Consider the following 22,918-nt stretch of genomic DNA (forward strand, 5'->3'; position numbering starts at 1 on the left):
ATTGACGTGCTGCGAATTTCAATGTCAGGTCACAGGTCTCAGCCAGCAAGCCAAAGTAATTAACGGAATTTCAATGAAAAATATCTAAAAACGAGAAAATGCATCTGATCAACTGAGCTCCATGAGATATATTCTAATTCCATCTTGGAAATTAGCACGAAAAATTGCATTGTTAGCAGTAAATATCGCGGCAGATGTGTGGAGCTTGTTACCAGACAGCTGCACTAAATTTATACTGAAGGCTGTGACCACGGAGAAGTAGTACCCTTGTTACGTGATGTTGGCTCCAGCAACCGTGGTTCCTCTCTGGCTCGGCAGTAGAATACCTGCTGATGGTGTATGTTGCTTGTCGACATTGACTGTTTCAAAAACAAATTACATCAGTCCAGGAATCTCTTTCAAGTACGTTCCAGAGCAGAGAAAAATTTCGTTACGCAAAGCATTGAAGGCTTAAGGGAAACCAATCCATCAGCTAAAAGGCTGGTAAGACGAGATAATGTTTATCGTAGAAGTGGCTCAACTGAAGTACAGTTCAGGTATGTAATGGCTTTCACGGTCGATGGAAATTTGTCAAAGAGCTGCTGTGGCCTAGACAGCTAAAGCAATGTCCTGTGGACAATAATGTACCAACACCAGGGACAAAGTATGTGAAAATAGCCCGAAATTAAAATCAGTATTGGATAATATACTCCGACATGAATACATTTCCAGTTGTGGATACATAGCGATTTGTGTTGCCCATATGTTAGCCTGGTTGTGGCACATTAAATGGTGTTAGTGGCGTCTCTGTCCTTAGAGATAAAGTTCTGCTATTTTGGAGTAAATTGGTGGTATGTACAAAAAGACTTAGGATACTGCACTGTGCTGCTGACATTGGTGTCCAGAAAGGTCACGAGCTATTATCAAATGGGCAACCAGTGGCTCGGTAGGTAAACAGACTTGTGCTGGCTGCAGGTGGGTATGGCGGTAGGGGACTACCTGGCGACGGTGGAAGCGGAGCTCTTTTGCAACCAGTGGGAACGCCAGTAAGTGCAGGGAGACTTGTACAGGGAGACTTGTAGTGGTAGGAAGTGAGCCTTATGTTAATGGACTTAACTAATGTTGGTGCCATCGGTGTCAAATGAGATAGTGAGCAACTGTCTGGTTGGGAAAGTGAGGCTGAGTGTGTCAGGACAAAGAGTCTTCCGTCGGCTGCTGGTTAGCCTAGCAGTGCCCAGTGCCAGTGGCGTCGATGCTCGACAAGGTCGCGAGCCTGTGCTCAGACGATGACTGGTGAGTGAGTGGGTCAGTATGGAGAGCCTCGCGCTGTCCGCAGGTGAGCCTGGCGGTGGCGGACTGCCTCGTGCTGGTGGCGTCGGTGCCCAACGAGATCCTCAGCTACTACCTGGTGGGCAACCAGTGGCTGTGGGGAGACGTGGGCTGCGCCGCCTTCGTCTTCTGCCAGAACCTCGGCATCAACGCCAGCGCGCTCAGTCTGGTCGCCTTCACCGTGGAGCGCTACATCGCCATCTGCAGGTAAGCACCTCCTCACTCAGTCCCAGTCAGCTTTCAGGCAACAGCTATTCGAAGCACAATTTAGCTATGTAATCCCGTAGGCATACAGTAACAGCTGGCTCACAGTATGTAAAGCCGTATAGTATTCTACACACTTGTCTTACAGCACAGTTTAGCACAGTTTGAAGACTGCTGTGATAAAAGAATCCCTCTATCTCCAGCTATTAGTTAAAGAGTAAACCACTCTCTAAACAAAATGTGCATGCCAGAGCGTACATCCCCCTAGGACTTGTTGTGACTTGGCAAGACAGCCAAGCCACTATGAGGTAGGCGAAAGGCACGAGTTTAAGCTCACGCAGGCTGGCGTGAGGTCTGGAACAGTTAAAGGAGTTGAGTCTAGTAAAAAAAGTACGTAGCTTCTGGAATACTTAACTTTAATCCATAATTGGTGAACATCGGTCTGACGGTACATGCATCACAAGATAAATAGCAATTGATGATGGCGCCTTGCTAGGTCGTAGCAAATGACGTAGCTGAAAGCTATGCTAACTATCGTCTCGGCAAATGAGAGCGTAATTTGTCAGTGAACCATCGCTAGCAAAGTCGGCTGTACAACTGGGGCGAGTGCTAGGAAGTCTCTCTAGTAGACCTGCCGTGTGGCGGCGCTCGGTCTGCAATCACTGATAGTGGCGACACGCGGGTCCGACGTATACTAACGGACCGCGGCCGATTTAAAGGCTACCACCTAGCAAGTGAGGTGTCTGGCGGTGACACCACAGGACTTTTTCCCAAAACATTCACGGGCGAGTGCAGGAAGAATGACTGTTTAAACGCTTCTGTGGTCGCTGTCATTAGTTTAATTTAGTCTTCGAGATCCCTTTTACAGCGAAAATATATTCCTATATTCAAAACTTGAACTTTCTTCTAGAAAGTCTCTATGTAGGCTTTCATGGGATACTATGCGCATATCTACAGGTGTCTGCCGTTCCTTCAGCACCTCCGTCACACCCTCACCCTGTGGAGATCCGCGCTGCACTTCTTTGAACGCATTCAATATCTATCGTTCAACCTGTCTGGTAAGGGTCCCACACACTTGCACAATGTTGAAGAACGCGTCACTCGAGGGTTTTGTGTACAAATATCCTTCGTAGCCTACAGCCATTCCCTTGTATTTTACCAAGGAATTGCAGTCTGCAACCTGCTTTACCCACAACTGGCACTACGCGATATTCCTCTTCATGTGCCTGTAAATTATTGCATCCTCTTATTTGTAAGAGTAGATCGATCAAGCTGTGATCCGTTGATACTGTAGTCCTAGGATAATACATAAACACATCAAAAAAAGCTTTGCATCACCCCAGTTCCGAGAACTCCTGAAGATATACGTTGAGTGTGGATATTGTATCACAGACACAGCCCCTTTGACTGTTCAGAGATGTCACTAAACCCGCCCAAAGATGTGAACAGCCATGCATGAGTAGCGCCTATTAGACGGAGGGGGTCCGACAGCCGATCAGTTACAGTCATTCCGCGAAGGAGATAAACGGTTCGTGGTATCTGCAGTTCAACCATGCCTAGACGGTCAATACCGTGGTTAGATCGCGTCCGTATTGTTACTTTGTGCCAGGGAGGGCTCTCAACAAGAGAAGTGTCCAGGCGTCTCGGAGTGAACCAAAGCGATGTTGCTCGGACATGGAGGAAATACAGAAAGACAGGAACTGTCAATAACATGCCTCGCTTAAGCCGCCCATGGGCTACTACTGCAGTGGATGACCGCTACCTATGGATTATGGTTCGAAGAAACCCTGACAGCAACGCCACCATGTTGAATAATGCTTTTCGTGCAACCACAGGACGTCGTGTTACGACTCAAACTGTGCGCAATAGGCTGCATGATGCCCAACTTCACTTCAGACGTCAATGGCGAGGTCCATCTCTTCAACCACGACACCATGCAGTGCGGAAGAGGTGGGCCCAACAACATGCCGAATGGACCGCTCAGGATTGGCATCACGTTCTCTTCATCGATGAGTGTCGCATATGCTTTCAACCACACAATCGTCGCAGACGTGTCTGAAGGCAACCTGGTCAGGCTGAACGCCTTAGACACGCTGTCCAGCCAGTGTAGCGAGGTGGAGGTTCCCTGCTGTGTTGGGGCGGCATTATGTTGGGCCGAAGTATGCCGCTGGTGGTCATAGAAGGGGCCGTAACGGCTGTACGATACGTGAATGCCATCCTCCGACCGATAGTGCAACCACATCGGCAGCACATTGGCGAGGTATTCGTCTTCATGGACGACAATTCGGGCCCCCATCGTGAACATCTTGTGAATGACTTCCTTGAGGATAACGACGTTGCTCGACTAGACTGTCCAGCATGTTCTCCAGACATGAACCCTATCGACATGTCTGGGATAGATTGAAAAGGGCTGTTTATGGACGACGTGACCCACCAACCTCTCTGAGGGATCTACGCCGAATCACCGTTGAGGAATGGGACAATCTGGACCAAAAGGGCCTTGATGATCTTGTGGACAGTATGCCACGACGAATGCAGGCATGCATCAATGCAAGAGGACGTGCTACTAGGTATTAGAGGTACAAGTGTGTACAGCAATCTGGACCACTACACGTAAAGGTCTGGCTGTATGGTAGTACGACATGCAATGTATGGTTTTCATGAGCGAAAAAGGGCGGAAATGATGTATATGTTGATCTCTAGTCAAGTTTTCTGTACAGCTTCCGGAACTCTCGGAACCAAGGTGACGCAAAACTTTTTTTCATGTGCGTATTTTCATTTTGTGTGTTGTAGGATCTTTTATATTTCCGATCATTTGAAAAGTTACAATCGTTGCACCACTTTAAAATATTATCAACATCTGATTGATCATTTGTGCACCTTTTTCAGGCAGTACTTTATTGTAGATAACAATATGGTCTGCAAAAACGCTGAGGTTACTCTTATTATTCTCCGCAAGGCAATTAACGTACAACATGTGCAGCAAGAGTCCCAACACATTTCGCTAGGGCACACCAGAAGTTACACGTCTGTAGTTGGCTCTGCATCAAAGGTAACCTGCTGCGTCATCCCTACCAATAAACCCTCAGTCCAGTCAAAAAAATGGTTCAAATGGCTCTGAGCACTATGCGACTTAACTTCTGAGGTCATCAGTCACCTAGAACTTAGAACTACTTAAACCTAACTAATCTAAGGACATCACACACATCCATGCCCGAGGCAGGATTCGAACCTGCGACCGTAGCGGTAGCGCGGTTCCAGACTGTGGCGCCTAGAACCGCACGGCCACTCAGTCCAGTCAGAAACCTTGTTTGACACCCCGTACGACAGTGCTTTTGATAACAGCCTAGGTAAGAGACTGTGTCAAATGCTTTTCGGAAATCGAGGGCTGCTGCGTCTACCTGGCTGCGTCTACCCATGGCTTTTTTAGGATGTCATGTGAGAAAAGTGGAAGTTGGGATTCACATGATGGATGTTCTCGGAAGTCATACTCGGTGTCATGGATGAAGTCATTCTGTTCGAGATACCTCATTACCTTTCGACACGCAATGTGTTCTAAGATTCTACTTGGAACGTACGTCGAGGATACTGGACGGTAGTTTTGTGTGTCACTTCTGCTACCTTTCTTTTGCACGGATGTCACCTGTACTTCCTACTTACTACAGGACACGGTTTTCCGTTCGGCAGATCTATGGTAGGTTACAATTAAAAGAGGGGATACGTTAACCTACAAATTCTGTACAGAATATTTGTTGTGTTGGCAGAAGATCCAACACCGTGTTACTAGTGGAGACCGAAATGCTCGCGTTTTAGCTCACGCAGGCTGGCGTGAGGAGGGAAGGACTATACTGACGTGAGGTCTGGAACATCACAAGGAATTATAATTCAGAAAGCGGACGTAATTAGTTTGATACTTAACTTTAATCCATTAATGATGAACGTCGCTGTTGACGGTACATGATTCACAATATTATCTGTTCAGATTATAGTAACTGAATATGGCGCCTTGCTAGGTCGTAGCAAATGACGTAGCTGAAGGCTATGCTAAACTGTCGTCTCTGCAAATGAGAGCGTATGTAGGCAGTGAACCATCGCTAGCAAAGTCGGCTGTACAACTGGGGCGAGTGCTAGGGAGTCTCTCTAGACTAGACCTGCCGTGTGGCGGCGCTCGGTCTGCAATCACTGATAGTGGCGACACGCGGGTCCGACGTATACTAACGGACCGCGGCCTATTTAAAGGCTACCACCTAGCAAGTGTGGTGTCTGGCAATGACACCAAAAATATCACAGCGATTGCATCGGGTCCTGCAGCTTTATTTAATTCTAATGATTTCATCTGTTTATTAGAGCCAGTGAAACAAATTACTGTTTGTCTTATCTTTTTGTGCTACGAGAATTAAGCTGGAGCAACACTTATGTTTTGTAAAGAAACATTTGAAACCGGAGTTAAGTATCTATGGACGAGCGGTTCTAGGCGCTTCAGTCTGGAACCGCGCTACCGCTACGGTCGCAGGTTCGAATCCTGCCTCTGGCATGGATGTGTGTCATGTCCTTAGGTTAGTTAGGTTTAAGTAGTTCTAAGTTCTAGGAGACTGATGACCTCAGGAGTCCCATAGCGATCAGAGCCATTTGAACCATTTTTAAGTATTTATGCTTTTGTTTTACTCGCCTCAGTTGCAGGTCCTGTCTCGTCCATGAGTGACTCAACACTAACTTTTGTGTCGCTGCCAACCTTTGCATAAGAGCAGAATTTCCCCGGCTTTTGTCAAAGGACATTCGATAATAATCTGATAGGTCAGTGATTGAAGGCTTCAGTTTTTGCCCTCTTGGCAGCCAAACGGTTTGAATGCAATACCTATCTGTCTATAGCCCTGTGCTTTCTTTTACATCTATATCCAGCAGCCCATCTTTATTTACAAGTTTATTTATAATATGTGTATACCATAGAAGATCCGTCCCATCACAAACTATTCAACTGGGTACATATCTGTCCAGTGCAGATCAACAACACTTTTGATCTCGAGTCATAATTCCTCTACATGTTGCCGTCTCGAGGTAAAAGTTTCAAGTTCCTGGTGGAGAAACGACACTGCCTCTTCTTCATATAATTTACTGAACATACAAATCTTTTTACTTATTTAAATTTCCCTTTGTAGTTTGGTAATCACTGGTGGTACAACTGCTTCAAGGTGACTGATACCAGCTCTCATGTGGACATCATCAAAGAGGTCATGTCTACTTGTTGCCATTAGATCTAAAATGTAACGATCATGCGTGAGCTTCCAAACAATCTGTTGTAGTTAGAGAAGCAATTTCTAATGTTTGATAGGATGTTTTGTCATTCCCATCACTAAGAAAACTGTGCTCATCATAACTGGCGATTGAAGCATGATTGGGGAACTTACCTAGCAATGAACTGAAGTTTTCTCTTAAGTTTTCGGTTTCATCAGGAAGTGAGTCTGGTAGTCCATATGGGGCTCCAGTTATAATTTTATACCCATTTTATTGAGTATTTCGTTTGGTTCTACATCTAAAATGAGCGAGGCAAACTATTCAATTGAACACTATGCGGAGTGCATCATGTAAGACAAGCCTGTGGCTCCTGACGAGGGGCAACAGCCGTTTCAGAGGCTGCAGGGTCAGCAGTCTGTCGATGACTGATTTGGCCTCGCTGTGCTGCTACTGCGAACGGGTCACAACAATGGCAAATTACAGCTACTACTTTCCCCAAACGCTTGCAGCTCTGCTGTACGGCTAGATGGAATACTCTTGCATAAAACATTCGGACGTGAAATAGTCCCTCATTCGGATCTGCGTGCAGGGACTACTCAGGATAGCATCATCAGCAAGAACAGAAGTCAGCATGGGTGAACGAACCAGGAGCCTGCTGTGGAGGCTGTCACGAGGCAACACCGAGCGAGGTGGCGCAGTGGTTAGCACACTGGACTCGCATTCGGGAGGACGACGGTTCAATCCCGCGTCCGGCCATCCTGATTTAGGTTTTCCGTGATTTCCCTAAATCGCTCCAGGCAAATGCCGGGATGGTTCCTTTCAAAGGACACGGCCGACTTCCTTCCCTATCCGCCCCTAATCCGATGAGACCGATGACCTCGCTGTCTGGTCTCCTCCCCCAAAAACCAACCAACCAACGAGGCAACGTTCGCTGAACAGTGGTCGACGAGACTGCGTCGACAGCCCCTTGGTTCATCTGGGCGGTCAGTTTGTCAACAGCTGCAAATCTGTTCGCCTGTACTCGTCTCACCAGCCATTATTCACCCCTGTCGCCAATGGCCCGTGGCGCTTCACGGCAGCCTCGGCGTCTGTTTTGGATAGCGCCGTTTTGCCACCCACGGCACGCTTTAACCACTTTTTCTGCATTACGAGGACGACTGCACTGTTGTGCGCACCGCACGCCTTCTGCAGCCTGCACTGCTCGTGCTGCCACCTGTCGCCTGAGGTGGGCTGCTGCACGTTGACGTCGGACGCGGTCGCTGGTGATGTTAACGTGACTGGACCGTGCACGTGGCCCACCAGTGTGTGTTTCGCGCACATTACAATCTCACACGTTATCCTTCAATCCCGTCGCCACATGCTATGAAGGAATGGGTAGAGGTGTTTGTGGAAACGTGATACGGTGCGAAAGAAGGGTGGAAGTGAAAAACGTGAGGGCACACGACAGACTGTTGCAAGAGTGGAAGAAGCCGACAGCCAAGGGCCCAGGCGTTCTGCATGCAACCGTGCGCTATAACTTGACATAACAGATCAGAGTGTACATTACATAGAACTGCAGTACGCTCCACGCAAAATTCAGATAGTGCAAAAGACTGAATGTGTAGAGCCTCCCAAACACACAGCGCTTTTGCCAGGAACTGTTGGGAACTCAACCCAGATGTGTGCGACAACCTGATCATGAGCGATGAGTACAATTTTTATGTGTCACACTTAGTTAACAATAAAACTATAGATACTGGTTAAGTGGAGATCCTGAAAAGCTTCATGAAACGCCATTTCACTGTCAGAAAGTCTTAACGTGGTGTGGTGTATCATTGTCTGGAATCATCTGGCCTTATTTTTTTTAAGAGGATCGCTGCATTGATGTTACTATGAATTCACAAAGCTGTGTTCACATGTTGAACCATTTTTTAGTGGGACAGCTTACTGATGTTCCGCAAATACAAACACATTCTCCCGATAACACGGGACCACTTGCCATATCTCGTAGTATTCCGTTAACACTACACAGAAAATCTATTCTGGCCATCTCATCTGCAAGAACGGAGACGTTTCCTGTCCTCCAACATCCCTTGACTCTTCAGGTGTGATCTCGTCCCTTGGGATCATTTCAAATACTGAATCTATTGGTGGGACCCACTACACACCGTCCAGGAACCGACGGATGAAATTTCGGACGAAATGAATCGAATTCCAATGCCAGCCCAGCATATTTGACGTCTAATTTACGTAAAAGTGTGGGAAGGAAAATAGCGGCTGTGGTGTCACCGCCAGACACCACATTTGCTAGGTGGTAGCCTTTAAATCGGCCGCGGTCCGTTAGTATACGTCGGACCCGCGTGTCGCCACTATCAGTAATTGCAGACCGAGCGCCGCCACACGGCAGGTCTAGTCTAGAGAGACTCCCTAGCACTCGCCCCAGTTGTACAGCCGACTTTGCTAGCGATGGTTCACTGCCTACATACGCTCTCATTTGCAGAGACGACAGTTTAGCATAGCCTTCAGCTACGTCATTTGCTACGACCTAGCAAGGCGCCATATTCAGTTACTATAATCTGAACAGATAATATTGTGAATCATGTACCGTCAACAGCGACGTTCATCATTAATGGATTAAAGTTAGGTATCAAACTAATTACGTCCGCTTTCTGAATTATAATTCCTTGTGATGTTCCAGACCTCACGTCAGTATAGTCCTTCCCTCCTCACGCCAGCCTGCGTGTGCTAAAACGCGTGCATTCCGGCCTCCTCTCGTAACACGGTGTTGGCTCTTCTGCCAACACAATAGCGGCCATCTACATGATGTCATGTTCAATTGACGGCCATTTTAAATAGCAAAAGATTGTAAATGAGTGTCGTATTTCTTTTCTATGAGTGTGGATAAATTTTCATCTCTAGTGGAAGTTCCATATCACTGCCGGACTATTTTTGTTTTTGTTATTGTTTTTATTTAATCCTTGACAACCATCGCACATCAAAAGTGAGGCCAAATTGTTGGTTAGGAGCCTAAGATCGGAGTATTTTCCCATAATTTTAACGAACACAACACATACACATGACAGAGACTTTAGTCATCAGTAATATACTCTCTTCAGCTATTTACAACACTCTGCACAGCTGGGGTAGCTTTTCGATTCCGTAGCTGTAGCAATCAACCAGTTTTGAGGCGTACAACTCCTCGAGCCACGTTCGGAGCGTATTTTCATCAGGACTGGAAGTTCCTTGAAGCAGCGAGGGGGGCAAAGGGATGTGTCAGGTACCAGGTGCCACTTGCAGAGAGACGCCAAATGGTCTGGAGCACAAACAAGATTTTTCGGAAAAATATTATTATTTGCAAATTTTGTATGTTATATTTCTACTGTAGATGTGTTTCTGGAAGGGGTGAGGGGGCATTGAAGTGTAGAGTCGTACCCCGGGCACCGAGGAGGGGGGTGCCAATAAGTGCTGTGGCCCGGACGGCGATGGGGAGGGAAAGGGAGAGTAAAATGTCGAGACCCGGGCGCCAGTTATCTTCCGTAAACCCTGCCTTGAAAGTTAGTTGTTCGATAGAGATCGGAAAAGGAGAAAATCTGAGGGCGAAATGTTAGGTGAACAACGTGGGTGGGGAATGCCTTTCCCACCCAACTCCAACACAGTGGCTTTTGCAGCTGTAGGAGAAAGGGGGCGTCGTTATTGTGGAGTAGCGTTGCTTCTCTCAGTCGTCCTTGTCGTTGTTCTTCGGCTGCATCTGCAACGTGTCTCTGCTGTTAACAATAAATGTCGGCAGTGATGGTAACATCTCGGAAAAGTTTCATAACATCATGTCTTGTAGTTGCGAACAGGTCTTTGTGCAGGGGGCTGCTGCCTTGTTTGAGCTCAACCATTCTTTTCTTTTCCTTGCGTTAGCATAAAGGCACCATTTCTCACCAGCAGAAATGGTACTATATAGGAATAGTCAGTGTCGTTCACAAGCCAGTTTGTGACGAGCAGGCAGACTTGCCAACCACCCTCCCCATTGCATGCAAATGTCGCACGGTGGTGGAATTATCACAGTTCATCACATTTGTCAGTTATTCAGTAGACTGACATGACCCGTTGTAATTAATGCTTGTAAACGATCTTCGTCAAACACGGAAGACTAATAACAAAACGATCCTCGTTTAAACGAGAAAACTATTTTCTTTCTGTTTCTGTCGAGTAACATTATCCCCGCACATGGCGCAAATGTTTCTGGCTGCCTCCCCTGCTAGAAATCGAACAGAAGAATTCGTCGGAAATGTTCCGATTTCTCCACTTGCAACTCTGTTTTTTAGCGCCCACAGCTCCACTCGTAAACCCCTAGACAAAATGACAATACGCAAACTCAAATAGCAACAGTGAACTACGAACAAATGGCGATCGATAAATGAAGGCGTAGCAACCGAAATACTAACACGCAACACAAAAAAAAAATGCTACGAACGTATGCACCAACCTAATACGTGTCGGGGAGGGAGCAAGCAGAATGTAACAAACTGTAACCGTAGTCCCCGGAAGGCAGCGCTTTGCCGTTGCCTGGGCTGCCGCACTCACTGAGGTTTCGTGGTGCCCTCTCGTTTGGGATGTGAGCCGTGGCGCTCGTTACTGGCGCGCCAGTCTCTTGGATGTCCATTATCGATCCTTCGATGCTTCTTATCTTTGCTTGTCTTGTTGTTTTCGGCATTCGCGGGGCGAGTGGCGGTTGACGTTTGCTCGTGCGACCTGCTGAGACGCCGCGAGGTTCGAGGTGGGAAGCAACCACGTATGTGTGGAGTTGGTTGTACGCGGGCTGCCGGTTGAGCATGGAGGATGTGTGTTGGCTGCCTGACTGTCTGCTCTCCTGATTTTGCTCGCCGTGCCTTGCGACCGTCTAGCTTGGGTTGCTGCCTGGTGTATCCTACACGAGCCATACCGGACGTCCAGCAGAAGTTAAGCAGCCTTGTGTTTCTTTTAAAGAAAAGGAGCAAATGTATAAGACCTTTTGTAACCAATTTTGGTGGGCTCTTAAGTGTGACCTTAGCGTTTACACTGCCTTTGGGGAGAGCTAATTCTTTTAAATTTAAGTAGTTGGGGTTTCCTGTCCTTTATACTCTTTTGTGGGTTTTATTTGAATTTTTTCTTTGGGGTTCCTTCCTTGCGCTTGGTTAAATGTTTACTTGTATAGCGGGAGGTGACACCGGGTGTCTGATGTTACTGCCGCCTCCGGCATTCGTATTTTCAATTAAGTGTTGTCATCCCTTCGAGCGACCTGGTGTCACTCCTCGTTACTTAATGCTGGTTTATGTGTACTTAATTTTGAATTGGCCATTTGAATTAATATTTTGGAACGCAGTGTAGCACTAAGGCAACCTCATTGTATACCACCTTGTGCCCCGGTCTAGTACCTTAATTTTCAGTGGCACGAGTTAGCCCCACTACCGGTTTTTCTGATGTGCTCCCTTCAATATCTTGTCTTGTATAAGATTGGCCCACGTGTGTCTGGGAACACAGAGATGAGCTTTAGTGTGACTTCAGTGCTAGTCAGTTAATGGAATCTTCATTTTGGCTCTGCTTCCACTGAAGAGTTTTAGTGGAGCGTAGTGTGTTTGATTTGTTATTCATTTAATTACTATAAGTTTGTTTATTTAATGGGGAGCAAGACATTTAAAGACTGTCGGTATTAACTCCCCTAGTTGCTGGGTGTTGCTAATTCGTTCCAAATGGCCTAATACTTATTCAGTGGCAAGGCTGCTAATTAGTTGGTTACTGTGAGTACAAATTCACGCTATTTATTTGTTGCCGAAATTGTTAAGGGGTCTGTGTCGTGATTCGATCACTAGCTACGTGTTTGAGCTGAATTGACATAAACCTTACATTGCCTCCTTAAAATTTGTTGCGAGCAGAAACCCTTAAGAGAACTGCTTACGTTAACCTTTACTGAGAGCATTATTTCTTGTAGTTAAATTTTGTCTTAAAATGTGTATTTGTCTGGTGTAATAAACGAGTGATGAAAGGAGAAAGCAATGGTGCCTGGTCCTTGCTATTGTGTCCGGTGTGTAGCACGTATCAGGATGTTGTGTCTCGCGACTGACTGCGGCCGCCCGCAGGCCCCTACGGGCGCACGCGCTGTGCTCGGTGTCGCGGGCGCAGCGCATCTCGCTGCTGGCGTGGGCCCTGGCGGCCGCCTACAGCGCGCCCTGGCTGGCGCTGACGTCGACGCGGCCGCTGCGCTACCGCGGCCTGCCCGAGCTGCGCGCCTGCGACTTCCGGCTGCCCCGCGCCCACTACCTGCTCTACTTCTTCTGCGACCTGCTCGCCTTCTACGTGGCGCCGCTGCTGCTGTCCTGCGTGCTGTACGCGCTCATCGCGCGCGCCCTCTTCCGCCGCGGCGCCGCCGCCTCCGCCGCCTCCCGGGGCGCCGGCGCGCCGCCCCCGGACGTGGACACCGCCGGCGTCGCCGCCCGCTGCCAGGTGACGCCTCGCCGTTGGCTGCCCGCGCCGCGCGCTGCCGTAGCACAGGACATGGAACTGAATTAAACTCGCTGACACACACACACACACACGGACTGACGAGCCGACACATTCTGACCGCCTCTTTAACAGCCTATTAATTCACATTATAATTGAAAATACTGCTCCGATTTCTGGACAACAGATGTCTCTCCACAGCTCGTGTAATTCCCATAAACTTTGGACTGGCGGTTGTGAGCACTGTGCTCGCGCCTGATACCGACCCTGCTGTGTCCCATTACGTTTACATCAGTTGGTCAACACGTCAGAATCAATTCACTATCATGATCCTCAAATCACGATCCTGTCCTGATGACATGCTGTGCCATGTCCATCAGGCAAGATACGGAAGGATGCGAGTGGCCTGTTGTAACGTTTTCGCAGTACATAACTGTCACAGTGCCTTTCATTACTACCGCAGATATCGTGCGAGCCCAGGTGAATATCTGTCCGTGGCAGTTAATATTGAAAGGGAAAACACTTTCGGCTTTTCAGGCCATTTTTAGGTGACAGTTGAATGACGCGAGGACAGATAAACATCATTTGCGGCTTACACAGATGCTGTTTGTACAGAAGACACGAAAATGGCAGAGTGTTTACATGGGGAAAATCACATTTTTTGTCACATAGAAATAATTACATTAACTCAAAAAGGGGGAGGATAAAAGAAGTTTCTATATGTAGATATACTTAACAACTGATGAGAAATAGATGAATCCCATGGCTCCTAGACTATATAGCTTGCTAAAATTACATAAAGATGTTCCACTATGCCCAGTAACGTCATCCTTTTCTGCTCTATGTTATCTGCTAGAAAAAGAGGTAGACTATATCGTTAAAAAGATAACCTGTTCTAGACCTAAGTTTGGTATCAGGAATTCCGTGACTTTAGTTGAAAAAATTAAAGATATATCTCACCCAGTTCTAAATTAGTTCCATTCGATTTCACTAACTGATTTGCAAATGCTCCTACTGACAAACGTATAAACATATTAACAGATCTTCTGCACGAATCCGAAGTAAATCGTTGAGATTTACATGACTTAATCGATGCTACTCAAATGTGAGTATAACAGAACTACTTCCAGTTTCAACACACGTATTGTAGTCAGACTGATGACCTAGCTATGGGTTCACCTCTTAGTCCTATACTATGTGAAATTTTCATAGGCTGTCTCGAAAAATTTCTTACAGCAAGAGCCACTGAATAGCAAAATTAAGTACTGTCTCAGATATGTCTATGATGTGTTTGTGGACCGGTAATAGTTGACAGTTAGATACGTTACTACAACATTTAAACTCACAACACAAGAAAATTCAATTTACAACTCTTCCATAAATTTCTTGGGCCTTAATGTAGATATCAATACAAGACGACACTTATTTAGCGTTTACAGATATAAACTTAGCTACTGATGCGATAACACCGGAAAGATCCCAGCACCCACACAGCCACAAATATGCACCTTCTCATTCGATGGTGCTTCGCCTCTTATCTGTTCCATTATTTGAATCAGCCTTTCAAACAGAGCTACAGACCATCAGGCATACCGCTCTCACCAATGGCTATGCCTGTGCCCTAATTGATGATATACTACGAAAAAAAGGAAGAGCGTAGTTACACCACTACTGTAGACTGTTAACAGCAATGACTCAACAGTTACAAACATGGTGTAAAGTTGCGTATATCAGCAACATTTCGGCATTTAATCACAACATATCAAAATTTTTATTGAATAGAAAATGTTGTGACTGTGCGCTCTTGTGATGTTTTGTGGTTACTGGCTGAATGCGAGGAGAGGGTGACATGACTGGCGGGTGGTCGGTTTCCCCTCACTATAACGCAAAATGCACACGTGGTTAAAACACACTTTATTACAGGAACCAGTTGAGTACTCAACTTCAGTGATGTTCTACCTGAAGGTCAGTGGTTAACAGCAATCAAATTACAAGTACTAATTCGTGAATCTTGTCCATATCACAACTCTACACAATCACTAACGTTCCCTCAGAGCTAGCTAAGTTGCGAGGCGATGGCTATCACTGCGGAAGACTAGAGCACAGTGCGACCAATTGAGATGCAATGCGAACGGAGTCCCGATGCGGCGTACTGAGGTTGAGAGATTGATAAGAGTTGTGTCGGCGGAGGCGGCCTATATGCACGCTTTCCAGGGGGCGTTATCGGCGCGCAGGGGGGCGTGTCTCGGTCTTCTCTTGTCGTAGGCGTGCCTAGTTCACAGCCTGCTATATAATGTTTCTTAGTGCCGACCAGGCTGCTGGCGAAGGGGCACGCCAGCGCAGTAAAGACAAACTGCAACCCTCGGGACAGGATGATGTATATAAACTCACTTGCAGGCAGTGTGGAAAAATGTATACTGGTCGGCCAGATAGAGATGTTGCAATTCGGCTACGTGAATATGAGAGGATGCGGAGAGAAAGAAAGAAATATTCAACCTCTGCCGATGCTCTTTTAGGAGAAAAACTTTCAGACTATGTAGCACGTGAAGTTTTACATCCTGTTAAAAAAAGCAGAAAGATGACCCTACTGGAAATACTGGAAAATCAATAGACACATGGCATGGAATGCCACCCGAGTATTAAATGAGCAGACTCAATGTCTCCTTTGTTAAATTAAGTTTTCGTTACAGATACTACACTCATCAGCGACAACATTGTGACCGCTTACCTAACAGCCCGTATGTCCACCTTTGGCGCTGATAACAACGGCGACAGGTCCTGCTACGGAAGCAGTGAAGTCTTGGTAGGTCATCGGAGGGAGCTGGGACCACATATGCATACACGAGTCACCTAATTCCCGTAAATTCTGGAGGGGTGGGCGATGAGCTGTGACGTAACATTCAATCATATCCCAGATGCGTTCGGTCAGATTCAGACCAAGACATCGACGGTAGCTCACCTCTTTGTTCTTCGAACCACTCCATCACACTCCTGGTTTTGTGACACGGTTCAAAAAAGACCACTTGCCATCGGGAAACATGATCGTCATGAAGGGGTGTTTGTGGTCTGCAACCAGTGGACGATTCTTCTTGGCCATCATGGTGCCTTACACGAACTACACTGGACCCGTGGATGCCCACGTGAATGTTTCCCGTATCACAATGGAGCCGCCGCCAACTTGTATCCATCTCCGCAGTAGAGGTGTCAGGCGCTGTTGCACTGGAAGTCAACGGATTTGCGCTCTCCCTTCGGAATGATGAAGATGGTGTCGGGATTCGTCAGACAATGCAACGCCCTGCCACTACGCCAGCGGTGGTCATGTGCCCATTTCAGTCACAGTTGCCTATGCCGTGGTGTTAACATTGGCACATGCAAGGTGTCGTCCGCTGCGGAAGCCCACCGTTAGGAGAGTTTGGTGCACTGTGTGTGCAGACATATTTGTACTCTGCCCAGCAGCAAAGTCTGCAACAGTTCGCCATCTGTCCTGTTTTACCAGTCTGCCCAGCCTACGGCGTCCGACATCTGTAATGAGGTGTGGCCACGGAACCCCGCGACGTCTGAACATGGTTTCACCACGTATTGATGACACTCACCACAGAACTTCTCGAACAACCGAAAAGTCGTGCAGTTTCCAGAATTCTCGTGCCTAGCCTCCGGGCCAATTGTGACAACCTGTCCTCTGTCAAACCCAGACAAATCACGCGCCTTCCTCGTTCTACACACGGACAGCACGCTCGCTGATACAACACGTACCGTGCGTGTGTCTGACTAGCGGTCATTCCTCGCCAGGTGACACTGCGATCGCTGGACAGATTTATATCGATAGTAGGTCGCTAGTCATAATGTTCTGGCTAATAAGTATAATTTAAAACCGTAAATTCATCTTATTTCTCATTAGTTGTTTAGTGTATCTCCACATAAAAACTATTTTTACCTTCTGTTTAGTTAGCGTAACTATTTCTATGCGACAAAAATGTAATGTTTTTGTGTGAAAACGTCGGCCAGAGTGGCCGAGCGGCTCTAGGTGCTTCAGTCTGGAACCGCGTTTTGCTACGGTCGCAGGTTCGCATACTGCCTCGGGCATGGATGTTTGTGATGTCCTTAGGTTAGTTAGGTTTAACTAGTTCTAAGTTCTAGGGGACTGATGACCACAGCAGTTAAGTCCCATAGTGCTCAGAGCCATTTGAACCATTTTTTGTGTGTAAACACACTGTCATATTTGTATCTACTGTACGAGTAATATTTGTGTAAGTAGCACATTACTTTTGTGTTTGCGATATTCACTTATCACGTGAATATTGCCTTAGGAACTGAAAACCTTTACGTGAGAAAATAAATATAATTTTGTAAATAGTCTTCACGCGTTTGCCGCCGAATCACGTTGTGCAAATTCCACAATATTTCCTCGGAGCAACTGTCCGACTTCTTCAGGTGGTTCAAACCTTGCTGGTGGGTAGGCACGACTGACGGTATCCGCACGTCGACGCCCCGTTTCGTCTTCTTCCGGCGGCAGACCCATGAGGACAGTTTACAACATATCCGCCGGGGAAGCTCGAAGAGTCACGAATATAATTTTGCAGAACATTAGGAGATGTTTTGCTTCTTAATATTATTGTTAGGATCTGCCAAGAACCGAGGGTAAAAAATTCAGCTAACACAATCACATCCTCATCGTTTATTTTAAAGTGATAGCTTTGTAACGAATTGTTCCACTATATGAGCAATGAAATTCACAACTATCCTCATATAGATGGCACAAACAGTCACGGTATCGTAGTCAGCATGGACTGTAACAGAGGACACCAACTTATCCTGAGATATCTGTTACATCACACTAGTTCACACCGTTTAAAACAGGATACTGGAATGCTATGACATTAGTTTCCACAATAATTACTGCAACCGGACATTACTCGAAACACCGTATAAAATGGACCTTGGAATTAAGAATTCAGGACTGATGAATACCAGCTCTTTTCAGTCATTGTCGATGCGACCCTTTTGTAATTCAGCCGCGAGGTAAAACGCCGCCAAAACTTATACGAACAGCAAGCTCTCACAGACATGAAATTGTATACTAATATGTACCAATCATTGGTAATTTAATTTTGTGTTGTAATAAATCTATATCGATTAATTTTGTATTCCCATTGCTATTTCAGTAACAAACAGAGCCAAACGTTTCTCTAATATTTTTCTCTAGGAGTCATTTCATCCTTGCTGACAATTTCTGTAGTTTGATCTACAAGGATTGGAAATTATTTTGAATTGTTTCGGAAATGACAAGTCTAAAGTTTTTTGAATAGACTTCACATTTGAAGTGATGTCCGCCATTAGTTATTCTGCATAGATCAACCGCAGATGTTATCTTAGTTGTGATTGGCCAAGGGTTTCCGTTAGCGTAGTTACCAGACTTGACGGGTGATGAACACGTATGTTGTTGTTTACGTTTATGTTTGTCCACTTGCTTACGTTTAATTCAGAAAAGTGCGTTGAAATGCTACTAAACCTTTTCGGCATTTGAAATTATTTTATCTCTTCAGCAAACTTGCTAAAGACCCATAAGTAACCAAAATTAATGTTCCTAAAGTGTAGATTTTTAGAATTTCCGATTATCTACTTTTATAGTTAGAGAAGTGTTTTGGACTTTGGTAAAGAATAAATGGTGACTATAAGATTCGAATAGTGAATGAAATGCACTTGATTGGTTATCTTACGTTGTAAATTTAAATCTATTATTAATGAACACATTAAAAAAAAACATCATTACATACAAGAAGATATTGGGTAGACACCAACATACATGGTCAATTCTGCTTTTAAAATATAGTTCGATCAACTCGTTTTGACGTAGGTGAGGGCGTCTATGTGAAAGAAAATTTATTACTTTCCGCACGATCGACGTGACTGAAGTGAAATGTTTGGTACGTGTACTTATTGCCTGAGTGGCCGTGCGGTTCTAGGCGCTACAGTCTGGAACCGAGCGACCGTAGCGTCGCAGGTTCGAACCCTGCCTCGGCCATGGATGTGTGTGATGTCCTTAGGTTAGTTAGGTTTAATTAGTTCTAAGTTCTAGGCGACTGATGACCTCAGAAGTTAAGTCGCATAGTGCTCAGAGCCACTTCTACATATTTATTTCTCAACAAACTTACCCCGGAGGGGATCACTTTTCTCCCAACGACATACCTCACGTTTGCTCGCACCGCTTCATCGCTACCAAAGTGAAGTCCTCGAAGGCATTATTTTAGTTTCGAGTAGATGGAAATCGGATTGGGGCCAAGTCGGGACTGTAAGAGAACGATCAGTGACGATGATGCACGGGCTTCAGACTCTCACAGATGTCGCGGCAATCGCTTGTCGTTTCGTATTGTCATGCCGAAGGAGGACGTGCGTCATGTGTGGACAAACCATATTCGTGGCCGCATGGCGAAGAAAACCTGCAAGAATTTTTTGATCAACTTAACAGCATACGTGAGATTATGAAGTTCGATATACAGTTAGAAAAAAAAGCAGAAAACTGATGGCACGCTGGGACATACTGTCTACAGAAAAAGGACACGCACGGTCCTGTAACTGCTGACACCATCCATCACAGCGGACACCCGTGCTCAACACCTTGTTGCATAGAGCACCAAACATTTGCGACAAGGAGAGTCTATACACCGAGTTACAGCATATTCGGGAGACCATCCAGAGGAACGGCTACTCGGAGACACAGATAAGACGCCCTTCGCCGCCGAACAAGAATATGAAATAAGACGACTCAGAAAAATACACAAAGCGTCTGGCGTTTCTTTCACATGCGAGACCCCCATCGCAAAGAACGCCAAGGTTTTGGAGAAAAATAGCATCACAACCATTTTCCGTTCATCGGCTAAAATCAAAAATATGCTTGGCTCAATGAAAGACAAATTAGGACTACGGACACATATAGTCTACAGCATTATTTGTGAACGTCGCAAACAGTGCATCTTTGCAGTCGCAAAGCACAGCCACAGCGAAGTTTAACCTTGAACAGACCAAGGTGCTGTGATGGGCGAACGGCTTCTGGGACTCTGTCATCAAAGAGGCAGTGTAGATATGGGTCTTGTCAAACGGGAAAGCGTTTTATATCTAAGCTCCGCTTGGGAATACGGCAAGAGCGCTCTGATCGGAAGGCAGCGGATGGAATAGTCAGGCAGCGCCAGGAGCCAACGCTCGAACCCTCCAGCGAGCCGCAAGTCCCTCCCCCCCCCCCCTCCCGTCACCCCCTCCCCATCCCCATGTACCGTCCGCAGCTCTCGGCACCACCGTCCGCGACCGGCGACACGCTTTCCGACACAGCAGTTGCAGTCGAGGGCTTTGGTCCAGCGACTATAAAGGCACACAATGGAACTGAAACAGACACTTCGCCTGAAGATGACGAGTAGGAAACTTGTCGAAACGTCGCCGCAGAATGAAGCCTTGACTTGGCTGATAATCCGAGTAAACTTTATCATCTCGGGAGCGTACCGAATATCGACCCTAAACCGGGAACACGAACTGTGTGTTCCAACACGTACTAGACAACATCATCGTACAGTGGTTTAACACATTGCTGCCTTTGACTGAATCTCTCCATAGCGATCCATAGTGCAGCGTATAAGCGACAGCGATTCACGCCACCTGGAAACTTTAAAGTTACTAGGCAGAGAACACCTCATACACAAAGGCACGTAATGCTTCTTCCACTTCTCTATTTTCAAGGGGAGTAGCACAGGTAACGACTGGTAGTGATAAAATTTGATCCAAAGTGTGTTGTATGAAGGCTTCCAGAGTAGGCATAAATGCTTTTGTAAAGGTTGTAGCTTATCAGGAGCAGCATGAAAGTCTTCACCTTGAAATAATACGATAATTTCACTTGTTTCGTGGTATGTTCAACTCAAATCATCCCTCCTATAAACAGAAAGCGATCTAGTATTCAGGCCATTTTAAGCAAATCTTCACATAAATCTTCAGTGTTTTACGTTGTACATAGGACATATACCATCTGCAGCGGATTTCTTATAGCGCTGACTACTGGGGCTCAGCACGTGGACGTGTGAGTCATTGGGCTCAGTGTCATTGTTAGGAAGGTGAATATAGGTACTTTGCGGATAGATTTCGCGAGATTAGATCTGTGATACTGTCTTGCTTAAGACGGTGAAAGCACTGAGACGGAGATGCGCTCACTCAATCATTCTGAGATCAAACTTTGCTGATAAATGTCGCTCATTTCCGATCAACGATAAGAGGTAGTGCACTGCATCTCTTCAGAAGTGCTGCAGAAGATGCGCCGTGAGTTGGTTTTCAGACATACACATCGCACGCTTTCACAGGATTTGTAAATCGTATCTGACGATTCCAGCTGATTCTTTCAACAACACTCTGAAATTGTTGTGCTGGCCAAAGTTGCAAAGTATACCGCATGTGACGGAGAAGATTCTTTTAGAAGACGCTCCTCGATGGATTTAATCCAAACAGATAAGGGTCCCAAGCTGTCAACAATAAGGAAAAAAGTAATTTGAATTAGTGGACCTTGTCGTTGGTGGGTTGGCTTGTGTACCTAAGTGGTACAGATATCCGTAGCGTAGGTGTACCCACGAAGGTCTCAGTTGGGACGCCAGACAACTGTGTAGTTCCTGAAGCCTTCTCAGTGTGCATGACTGGGTGATCTGGTCTTGTAACAACAAGTAAAACATCCTTGCTATGCTGGTACTACGAATGGCCGAAACAGGACCAAAATACAGCCACAGTTATTCCCGAAGACATGCAGCTCTGCTGTATTGTTAAATGGTGATGGCGTCATGGTGTGTAAAATATTTGGGAGTTAAAATAGTCTCACATTCGGATCTCTGGGTTGAGATTACTCAGGAAGATGTAATCTAGAGAAACAAAACTGGCATTCCACGGATCAGAGCGTTCAATAATGAGTCCCTTAATCTTGCAGGTAGGGTAGAAAGGAGTATACACAGAGTGGTCAGAAACAGTCTGAAAAGTTTGTAAGGGTGTTGTAGGGTAGGTTGTTCTGAGAGGTAACGGTTGAGAAGAAAATCCGGTATATTGCGACGTATCAGATTTAATTAGCATTGAAGTGAGCCAATCAGGACGTTGCACGCGCAAATAAAACGGCCCGCCAGCTGCAATTAGAGTAAATTGTTCTCAAAGCGGCGCACGGGACTGCCTCGCCTTTGGCTCGGATTAGATCCTTATCACTGTCCAAAGTACTTCTCTCTTCTTCGCTTGTAGGAAACTAAAAGTACAACCGTCTCTCACGAGTTGCTTGAATTTGCACGGGCAACGACTGATTAGCAAACTTTTGTGGTAAATAACTCGCAAACGACGCAAAGTATCGCATTTTTTAACAGTTGTTTCTCGGCACTACCTGCCTTACAAGCCTTTCAGACTGTGTTTGAATACCTTGTACAGTGTCTCTACCAGAGAGATGAATCTGAAGGTAATATTCTAGAAATTGAAGACGTCGTAGACGAAGATGACATGCGGGATGTGATACCGCGAGAATAATTTGACAGGGCACTGGGAAACATACGGCGAAACACGGCTGCGGGAGTGGACGACATTCCGTTAGAGCTGCTGATAGTCTTTGGTGAGCCAGTCATGGAAAAACTCTACCATCTGGTGTGCAAGATGTATCAGACAGGGGAAATACCCGCAAACTTCAAGAAGAATGTAATTATTCCAGTTCCAAATAAAGAAGGTACTGACGACTGTG

General features: G+C 46.1%; 1 protein-coding gene across 1 annotated transcript in view; it reads left to right on the plus strand.

The window, feature by feature from the left end:
- The first annotated feature begins 277 nt into the window (after nt 1-277).
- LOC126484269 (thyrotropin-releasing hormone receptor-like) overlaps nt 278-22,918 on the plus strand; it is a 186,621-nt gene continuing 163,980 nt past the window's right edge. Inside the window, exons 1-3 of the mRNA XM_050107692.1 lie at nt 278-337; nt 1,316-1,515; nt 12,828-13,122. Of these exons, the coding sequence (XP_049963649.1) occupies nt 278-337; nt 1,316-1,515; nt 12,828-13,122 (555 nt within the window). The remainder of the gene's footprint in view (nt 338-1,315; nt 1,516-12,827; nt 13,123-22,918) is intronic.

This window comes from Schistocerca serialis, chromosome 6, assembly GCF_023864345.2.
Source record: "Schistocerca serialis cubense isolate TAMUIC-IGC-003099 chromosome 6, iqSchSeri2.2, whole genome shotgun sequence".
NCBI classification, from domain to species: Eukaryota; Metazoa; Arthropoda; class Insecta; order Orthoptera; family Acrididae; genus Schistocerca; species Schistocerca serialis.